The sequence below is a fragment of the Microchirus variegatus genome, assembly GCF_963457635.1.
Source record: "Microchirus variegatus genome assembly, chromosome: 23".
Lineage (NCBI taxonomy): Eukaryota > Metazoa > Chordata > Actinopteri > Pleuronectiformes > Soleidae > Microchirus > Microchirus variegatus.
This window is the reverse complement of record NC_139824.1, coordinates 18309566-18320068: the sequence shown is the minus strand read 5'-3', so window position 1 is coordinate 18320068 and position 10503 is coordinate 18309566. Positions and strand designations below refer to the sequence as shown.

The 10503-nt window shown below is 41.1% G+C and overlaps 1 protein-coding gene across 1 annotated transcript in view; it reads left to right on the top strand.

Annotated features, from left to right (window-relative positions):
- Positions 1-8302: 8302 nt before the first annotated feature.
- The window catches only part of LOC310943821 (ATP-sensitive inward rectifier potassium channel 12-like), a gene marked incomplete at both ends in the record, with an annotated part of 3178 nt that continues 977 nt past the window's right edge, over positions 8303-10503 (top strand). Inside the window, 2 exons of the mRNA XM_083909488.1 lie at positions 8303-8394; positions 9782-10503. The exon at positions 9782-10503 is cut by the window's right edge and continues 977 nt beyond it. Coding sequence (XP_083765614.1) covers positions 8303-8394; positions 9782-10503 — 814 coding nt within the window. The remainder of the gene's footprint in view (positions 8395-9781) is intronic.

Below are 10503 nucleotides of genomic sequence, written 5' to 3'. Positions count from 1 at the left end.
AAAACCTTGAAGTTGATTTACGAAAACTGAACCACTTCATTAGCTGTCCCCGTGTACCTAATAAAGTGGCAGATGAGTGTAAACATCAGTGAGTCATGCTTCTGTGTTACTAACAATGACGACATCATCGTATCAGACTGCATTTACATAGACAGAATGTACATAAGGATCCTTAATTCATGTTCCTCTGTAAAACTCGTCAAACACAGAAGTAACAGCCGTGGTTTCATTGTTTCATTCAGACCGCTAACGTTAAAGGACGTTGTGTTCCTTTGGAGCACGATTAGCTCCTCTCACCCACTCATTCTCTGCGTACGCCCACTCCGTTAACCCTTCCACCTCTGGCTCGTGCCCACGACTGCTCCCCCAGCTTCCCCCCGCCTACACACACACACACACGCATGACGACACCCACCATCTTCATCTTCTTTGTCTCGTATGGCAGTAAAAAGAAAGGAGTTTTTAAAAATAAACCGTGAATAGTGCATGTGTTTATTTTTGTGCAAGAAAAAAAGTGGGGAAAATTGGTTTCCATAGAAACTAAAAGAGTTGCGTCTAATTGGCGGTGACATCTCAGAGAAGAGGTCTGAAATAAGAAAACCGCTTGGACGCCGCGCTGCCACGATCGGGGTGGTTTCACTTATAAATGCTTTTGCTTACCTTTACAAAGGCGTTTAGTTTGTCCAGAAAGTGCTTTTGGCTCCATTTCTGGGACAAATTATTATCAGAAACTAAAGTGGGAGAGTTTATTTTGGTGCACAAGTAACACACACACACACACACACACACACACACACACACACACAAGCTATTCTTCTTGGGACACTGCATTGACTTCCATTCATTTAGACTAAACAAAGCCTTATCCCTAACAAGAACTTTGAGTTAATGTTTTTGTGTTTTCTGCTTTTGTTTGCGTTGTGTGATTTGTGTTTGCGTTGTGTGATTTGTGTTTGCGTTGTGAGTTAATGTTTTTGTGTTTGCGTTGTGAGTTAATGTTTTTGTGTTTTCTGCATTTGTGTTTGCGTTGTGAGTTAATGTTTTTGTGTTTTCTGCATTTGTGTTTGCGTTGTGAGTTAATGTTTTTGTGTTTTCTGCTTTTGTGTTTGCGTTGTGAGTTAATGTTTTTGTGTTTTCGGCTTTTGTGTTTGCGTTGTGAGTTAATGTTTTAGTGTTTTCTGCTTTTGTGTTTTCGTTGTGAGTTAATGTTTTTGTGTTTTCTGCTTTTGTGTTTGCGTTGTGAGTCAATGTTTTCGTGTTTTCTACTTTTGTGTTTGCGTTGTGAGTTAATGTTTTGTGTTTTCTGCTTTTGTGTTTGCGTTGTGTGATTTGTGTTTGCGTTGTGAGTTAATATTTTTGTGTTTTCTGCATTTGTGTTTACGTTGAGTTAATGTTTTTGTGTTTTCTGCGTTTGTGTTTGCGTTGTGAGTTAATGTTTTTGTGTTTTCTGCTTTTGTGTTCGCGTTGTGTGATTTGTGTTTGCGTTGTGAGTTAATGTTTTTGTGTTTTCTGCATTTGTGTTTGCGTTGTGAGTTAATGTTTGTGTTTTCTGCATTTGTGTTTGCGTTGTGAGTTAATGTTTTCGTGTTTTCTGCTTTTGTGTTTGCGTTGTGTGATTTGTGTTTCCGTTTTGAGTTCATGTTTTTGTGTTTTTGATTTGCGCTTGTGTTTTTTGATTTGCGTTCGTGTTTTTTGATTTGCGTTTGTGTTTGTGTTTTGCACCTCAGGGCCACCGTAATCATGCACACATTTATCTGAAAACAATTATACTTAAGCCACTTCATATCCCTGCTGTAGTACACAGAATACACATAGTACTATTATTCAAACAGTAAAATGCCTCAGAGACGGGTTTAAGTCTCTGCAGGATGTCGGTGCATGCGTCCACAATAGCATACACATAAATAGGACATAATCAGAGTTCTCTCTCTCTCCCTCCCTTACTCTCTCTTACTCTCACTCTCTCTCTCTCTCCCACACATGCACATGCTGGCAGGGATTGAACACGGACACCAGGCAGGAGCAGAGAATCTGTTCAGCGACGATGGAGCGGCAACAGGACGGAGATATGTGCGAGTTTGTGCGACGCAGCGTCACGGCAGAGACGTTTGACCGGAGGAGAGGACGACGCTGCCACCACCTGTGAATATCTCCTGAAACCGCTTTTTACGGACGATCCGATGAAGCGATTCACTTTGCGGTGAGTATTTACATCAGTATGTTGTTATTTTTTTAGTTTTGGTGAGGTCTGTCGGCTCTTTATGGGACGACGATCGAGAGAAAGTTGCACTCTGGTGAGTCAGAAACTGCCTTTCTGTCAGTTCTGTGTAACAATGAACCAAACGACTCAGAAAACACAAACAACAGTGAGACAGAAGTCAAGTGTGACACGTGTGTAGAAGTGTAAACAGATAGAGGGTAATATTTTAAAGGCTAACATCAGGGTTAGTACATTGTTCAGTGCTCCCTCGCTCGTCTGTGCTCGCTGCTGTCGATTATTCCTGCAGGCTGTTGGATTGATTTTCAGCACTGGACAGCTCCTGTGGCCTCATTGACGTGAACACACGTCACGGCGGCGGCCAAGTTTTAAAAAAAAACTGCGCCGTCATAACTTCAAAAATCATTGATCAGCATCGGTGTGAAAACTTCTGCATCATTCTGATCTGTGACCCAGATTAATGGGAATATTTTTATTTTTTATTTGCATCACATTCTTGTATGGAAATGCAAACTTTGTGGCATTTTTTATTCAAATAAAAGTAGTAATATCACGAATGATAACTAATTACAGTTACTGAAGCAAGAGTAAAGCATCGAAAACACAGATAATACACAACGATTTATGAAGTCAAAAGTATTTTCATAAGAAGAAAGATTAAAAAGTTATAATCATGCACTTACTGTTGTAATCGACAGCAAAATAGAATAAAAACAACAAAAAAATAGTGCAAGTTTTGTTGCCAGTTTTCAAATAATTAATTTAATTAACTCTAATACGATGACAAATGATATATTTTAAAGGTAAAAGATTGTAATGGACAGATACATTTAATGGGTGCGAAGAATAAATGATAAGAAAATACAGATGCGGTTCTCTGATTTTATTCTTTATTAATAGTTCATTATTTCTGATATGGTGTTTTTAACTCGGGCTCCATTTTCTTTTCCGAGGAGACGAGGACACGTTCATGTCGTGACCTCAGCGTTGTCCTCGGGGGACGTTAGCGTCCATTTTTATCGCTTGTTATAGGACAGCGTCTCGTTCAGTGATTTAGAAAAATATAGAAAGTTGAAGGACGTTCAGCGCTTAAAGCACAGAACGACCGTGAGTTTGTTTGCGTGCATGCGTGTGTGTGTGTGTGTGCATGTTTGAGTAAATCCTCCACATTCCTGTAAATGGCATTACACATTAAACTTCCTCTGACGTCATAATCTCTTCATCTTAATCTGTATTTTTTCCCACAAATTAGAGCTCACACCTGTAAAGCTCTCACTACTTCATCCCCTTCCTTCCTTCCTTCCTTCCTTCCTTTCTTCGTCATATCATCAGATCTCAGATTACACAAAAGGGGCTTAAGCCAGGTCACACAACAACAACAACAAGCATCAGCAGCATCATCATCATCCACCTTTCCTACTCTTGTATGTTGGATTGGCGGAGATTAAGAGACATGGTAATCTAGTGTTTGACTTGGGCTTCCTCACTTTTCCACGGGATTATGCTGTAATATACGTCAATTTGGTTCCTCTGACGTACTTGAATCAGAGAGACGTCAGATATGACGATCAATTTTGGGGGTAAAAGTTTTTTTTTTTATTTGTGCACAGGTGTAGATTATCACACACACACAGAGAGAGCGAGTGTGTGCATAGTCCCTTGGGATTAAAGAGAAGTGTTCCTATGGAGACGGCAAATACAGTAACTATGATCAACCATTAATTACTGCAATTCTCCCTCAGGCTCTGCTGATGATGATGATGATGATAAAAAAAGGATTGCGATTACTTTATTTAAGGTTGACTTGTGCACAATCTTGAGCATCCAGTTATTTATTCATTTTTGTCAGAAGTCATTTAAGGCTCGGGTTAGATGTTCATGTGTTAAAGGTGCATTATGTAATAAATCATTAAAATCCTCCTAATATGTCACAGAGACTCAGGAATAATGTTCATAGAACAAACTGAACTCACCAACAACAACAGTACAGACAAAATATTTGCATTAAAAAAAAATATTCATCATGTTTTGGCGTCATGTGGCGCCACCTACCGCCGTCTACCAATCATTGCAGTCAGTAGAGTCTCAGCTGCCGAGAAACCACGGGTTGCCAGTTACGTCAGAAAACGAAACTTAAAAAGGCCTCGGTGTTTTGAATTTGAATGTAGTAACAGTTTTTGGCCACATTCTTATATATGGCACCTTTAAGGTCAACTTTAGTAAAACACATTCACTTACTAAGTATATTTTTGTTTATAGTTTTAAAAAAAACTCCACAAAAAAACAGGTTGGGGTTCTTTCTTGTGTCGTGCAAAAAGGACAAAGAGGAGACAAATCTCACTTTAATTGTTTTTAATTAAAGGCAAACAAACCTTTAAAGTGCTGACAAAATAAAATATAGTCAAAATGGGTCAAAGGTCAGAAATGCTCTAACTTTCTCACTCAGTGACCTCATTCCCTTTTTTATTTCAGACCAATATTTTTAAGTGGATTACTTCCCAAAAAAAACACATACTTAAATAAAAGTAAAATTACAAATGGTTAAAAATTACTAAAAACCTTCTCAATTACAGTAATGTGAGTAAATGTCATTCATTATTTTCCAGCTCTGTTTGCATTAAGAAGCAGCTGAAGAGGTGTACCTAATAAAGAGGCTGTTTTATAACTCATTCTGTTTTATACACTTCATTAAATTCTGAAATGTTTGACATTTACAAAGACAACAGAAGAAGAAGAAGAAAACGACTCGTAAACAACTGATCTCGCACGCGATGGAACTCTGACGACACTGACCTGTGTGAACTCTTCTGTTATTGGCCGACGTCTTTAAGAGCTCAGTAAGAAAAGGTTGTTGTGGATTTACTCTCTCTCTCCTCCAGCTGTGATGTAATAATCTGACCTTTTGGGATTATCCATCCAGTCAAGAAAATCAGCCGTCATGCGGCCAATCAGCAGCAGCAGCCAGATCGTAACATCTGTGCTCGGTGTGTCACAAAGACACACACACACACACACGCACACACACATTGCTGACAAAGTGAGGACCAGCATTTCCACTTTATAAATCAACACAATTACAAATATCTACTTCATGAATGACATCTACAAAGAACTACTGGGTGCAGTACCATAAAATGTCTGCAGGTGGAGCCCCAGAGCAAAAAGGCTGGAAAACTTTTTTGATTGTTTTTTTTTTTTTTATAAATTTGTGTCCAAAATTTTACAAAAACGTCTTACCATACTATGTCGACCAAAATTTGAAAAAAAAATTTGACCCAAAATGTTTGGTCCAAAATTTGACAAAAACGTCATACTATATAATGTTGTCCAAAAGTTGAAAAAAATGTTGAAAAAAAAATTTGGTCCAAAATTTGACAAAAACGTCATACTATACTGACGTCCAAAATTTGCAAAAAAAATTTGACCCAAAATGTTTGACTCAATATTTGACAAAAAGTCATACTATATTATGTCGTCCAAAAGTTGAAAAAAAATTTGAAGAAAAAAATTGGTCCAAAATTTGACAAAAAAGTCGTACTATACTATGTCGTCTAAAAGTTGAAAAAAATTTAGAAAAAAAAATTTGGTCCAAAATTTGACCAAAACGTCATACTTTGCTATGTCGTACAAAAATTGAATTTTTTTTGTTTTGGACAAATTGAGTATAGCATGTTATAGCAACCCAAGGAAGTGATTTGAATGAAAACAAAGTGAGGACCGGCCAAAATGTCCTCACTCTGTAAAAATGACCTCACTTTGTTGGTTAAAACCCCTCACTGGTCCTCAGTATGCCACAAGTACAAGAACACACACACACACACACACTGTGACGTCACATGACGGTGACCTCGAACAAAACCTTTTAAACTGCAGTGAATTTTTCCAAAGAAAATCCATGATGAACTTTTACGACTGCAGACCTTTACAGTCCTGTCACTGAATTTAATCCCATATTATAAAACATCAATGTGTGTGTGTGTGTGTGGATTATGTAACCTGGTGTTTTTCAGATCTTGCTGACTGACTCGCTGACATAATAAGCCCGAGTGAAACTCCCCTCTAACCTTGTCATGAGGCCAAAGCGCAGATCAATTGTTCCTCTAACAGTAAATTACCACTGATTCATCTCTTTTTTTTCGGCCTTTGTCTCTCGTCCAATTTGCTGTTTGTTTTTTTTTCCACCGCTGGTTTAGCCACACTGCAGCCACCTGAGGCTAAAGCACGAGTAAAGATCCGATCGATAAGCTTTCATTACGCACAACTGTCTGGTCTGCTCTGTGCATTAGGACAACATTTTTTTTTGATTCCTGTGATTTTAATCTACGCCAGTGGAGTGGATCTATGGTCGCACCGTCACGTCAGATTAGATATATGCTGCCTCTCGTCCATGGCGACAACCAGAGCCGTTTTTTGCTGTATGCGGACTATGCAGCTGCATAGGGCCCCACAGCCACCAGGGGGCCCCCCAAACTGCAAGTTCAGACTCGTATTTTATTATATTTGTGAGAATTAAAAGTGCCCGTCTTTATTTGCATGTATTGATTGCATTCATTATGCATATATTTGCAAAGCATGTAAGTGTTTGTGGGGTAATCAGAAAAAGTTTGAAAAATAGGGGCCCCCCCAAATAGTATCTCGCATAGGGCCCCCAAACAGCTAGAAACGGCCCTGGCGACAACACGCAGTTAAAGTTGTTTTATTAGAGCTTGGATTAGAGCTGGGGGTCACACTGCTGCAGCTTTGTGTTTGAATAAGGGAAACTGTAAGAAGTCATGGCAGAGCAGGGCCGGCACAAGCCTTCATGGGGGCCTAAGCAAAAGTTGGATTTTGGGGCCCTTTTATTAAAGCTAATAATAAAGCAGTGATTGTGTTACTTGCATCATCCCAAAGTCCGACAAAAATCAGAAGAATGGTCTTGTGTTGATTTTCACTTAGTATTCATGATGGCGTGAATACGGTGTCAGCCCTAATAAGAAAACAAACAAATAAGAGTTTATTCTTATAAAAATATAAAAAATTAAAAATGCAAGGTGCAAAAGTGCAACGTTTAGAGCTGCAAAAAATAAACTATAATAAAAAACATTTTATTATCATTAAATATCAAAGTAAAACTTAACTTAAAAAGTCAAAAAACATAGTAAAACTGCAGGAGACTCAAGTATTGAATGAAATAAGCAAATATTTAAATCAGAAATTAAGCGTTGGAACTTTAAAAAGATTACAAAGACCAAATGTGTTAATAACTATGTGAAAACTATGTAAAATCACACAAAAAAAATTAAATTAAATAAATTATGAAATTCTCTAGGGGGGCCCCTGGTGGTCATGGGGCCCCAAGCAGGCGCTTAGTTCGCTTATGCCTTGGGCCGGTACTGCAGAAGAGTTTTAGTGTCCTGAAACAGAAGGGGAATACAGTCAGAGGGTCAACAAAGGGTCAACTCAGGGTCACCTCTTCCTATCGATCAAATCCCAAAAAGCCTGCTCTGCTGCCACATGAAAAATACATCAATGATCCAGAGTGGAGAGCGGGTCAGCATCAGGGCAGAGAGGCATGGATCTTGGGGCTCTATTATTTAAAATAAAACTCTAATAAAGAGACCTTTTTTTGACATGACATATAATGACAAATAGGTGAGATGAATACAGGTTTTATGACTTTTTTTTTAAAATCAGTTTTCTGAGCTCTAAATCTAAAGGTCTGTTTAAAAAAAAAAAAAAAAGAAAACGATCGATGTTGGTTTGTGTTTGGACGTCAGAGAGCGAAGAGAGAGAGGTTTGTAATGGAGGTTATGTATCTGCAGGTATGGCTAAGCTAATTCTGTCTCCAGATGCTAGTTTAGCTGCTCACTTTGACCAATAACCTCAAGTAAAACAGCCTTTTCTTCAGGATCCATCCATCTTCTACCAATATGTTTTGTTTTATCTTCTTATTCTAAGGCTTTAAACAATACTATATCATCATCTTCATCATCATCTCCTCTTTGTCCACAGGTAAATATCCCTTTTGAAGAGACGGCGGTGATAACAAATGCCACGCAGACCTGAGCTCATACCTCCCCCCCGCTGTCCAGCAACAGAACTTTAATGGTTGGAACCGCCCGCCCCAGCCTGCACGACTGCCCTCGCAGATACAGCCTGATGATCACTGGAGCCATGGGAGCGGTGCGAGTCAACAGGTGAGGAGCGAGCGTCACAAACGTCAGTAAAAAAAGATATTCCACTGATCGTTTATCCACACGCTCTCCACATGTGTCTCATCCTTTGTTCGTGTCATCGTTCGTGTTCAACTCATTGGCTGCCAATGACGTCTAGAGACGTCCATTCAAATAGAAAGAAGAGAGTCTACTCTTTCTTTTGGTAGTTTTGGTGTTTTGGTGCAGAAAATGGCAGCCAATGTTCAGTCTTCAGTTTGTTCTTTGTCTTTTATCCTCTTAGTTTTGTTCTCCATGTGTCCACCAGCTCTGTTCTGGGTTCTTTGTTTTGGGTTTTTGTGACTTTTTGATTGAATTCATCTTCTGTTTTTGTCACAAACGACCACTTTCTCCTGTGTTTTGGTCCAAACCTGCTCACAAGCTTGATAGAAGCCCGACTTCTTCACAGGATTCATAATTCACATTAGACGGCAGATCAACACTGCCTAAATAGCCAGGCTTAAGGCCACAGTATACTCCTGCGTAAAGTTCTCTACGTAGGTTACGCAGACCCCTCTACGTCGTCTCCGGCTTCACGAAATATTTCTTAAGAGTCCGTCACTCCGTCAAAGGGACAACGGAGACGACGAGGGCTGTGATTGGTCCTCAGGAACAGGCCGAGATAACGCTGCTCTGTGCCGAGCGTCCACAGAGGCGGAGCTGATCACCGCCGACAACGTCGCTGCCAAACTATAAATGCGTCATATCTTAACACACAAACACCTCATGTTTAGACGCTAAATGGCTAATTTCTCGCCTCAAATGATCTTAAAGGCGCCATATGTAAGAATGTGGCCAAAAACAGTTACTACACTCGAATTCAAAATACCGAGGTCTTTTAGGTTTGGTTTTGTCCGCCATTGTAGCTCAGACGCCAAAACATGATTTCAAAACATAAACATGATTTGCAGTCTGCAAAAGATTTTTTTCAACGCAAATATTTTGTCTGTACTGTTGTTGTTTCAGTCTCTGTGACATATTAGGAGGATTTTACGGCCAGTTGCTTTACATTTATTACGTAATGCACCTTTAAAACTGCGTTCCGGGACAAAAAAAATATTTATTTCAGGTGAGAAACGGCCACTGTTTCAATGTTATTCCGCTGCAGCAACAACAACAACAGTCTTTCTCTCTCGGACGCCATTGCTCACTGTAGCCAAAAGCACAACAACCTTGCGTAGCGACCCCTACTGATCGGGAGGGGAATTGCGGTGCGTATCCGGCGCCACGACGGAGAACTACGAAGGCCGGAGGGGTCTCCGTGGTTACGCAGTCGGAGAAGTATAACGCGGCCTTTAGGGTTAAGGGTTAAGAATCGTCTTTGTCGTTCTCCTACACCTACTCTTTCTTCTTCTTCTTCTTCTTCTTCCAGATACAGCATTGTTTCCTCAGATGAAGATGCCCTCAAGATCTCCACCTTGGGCCTCCATAACGGCCACAGTCCTCTGACTCAGCAGACGCTGTCGGGGGCCTGTATGCAAGGTGAGGAGGGAGGAGGAGGAGGAGGAGGAGGAGGAGGTGGAGGAGGTGAAGGAGCATGTCCAGGAAGTGATGAAAGAAGAGGGGCTTTGACTCTGCGGGTAACAAACGAGCCGATTGTCCACGGCAGCTGCCGCGCCTCACCTTCCTGCCACCTGGGCCTGGACCTGAGCGGCAGTCGCCTGCGCAGCCGCTTCGTGAAGAAGAACGGCCAGTGCAACGTCATGTTCAACAACATGGAGGACAAACCGCGCCGATACCTGGCCGACATCTTCACCACCTGCGTGGACATACGCTGGCGCTACCTGCTGCTCATCTTCACCACCACCTTCCTGCTGTCGTGGCTGCTCTTTGGCCTGATCTTCTGGGGCGTGGCGCTCGCACACGGAGACTTTGACCTGCGCCTGCCCGCGAAGAGCGAGGATCCCCGCGTGGAGGAGGAGGAGGAGGAGGGAAAAGACGAGTGGCGGCCGTGCATCCTCCACATCCAGGGCTTCATCGGCGCGTTCCTTTTCTCCATAGAGACCCAGACCACCATCGGATACGGCTTCAGGTGCGTCACCGAAGAGTGTCCCGTGGCCGTGGCGACGGTGGTGGTGCAGTCCATCGTCGGCT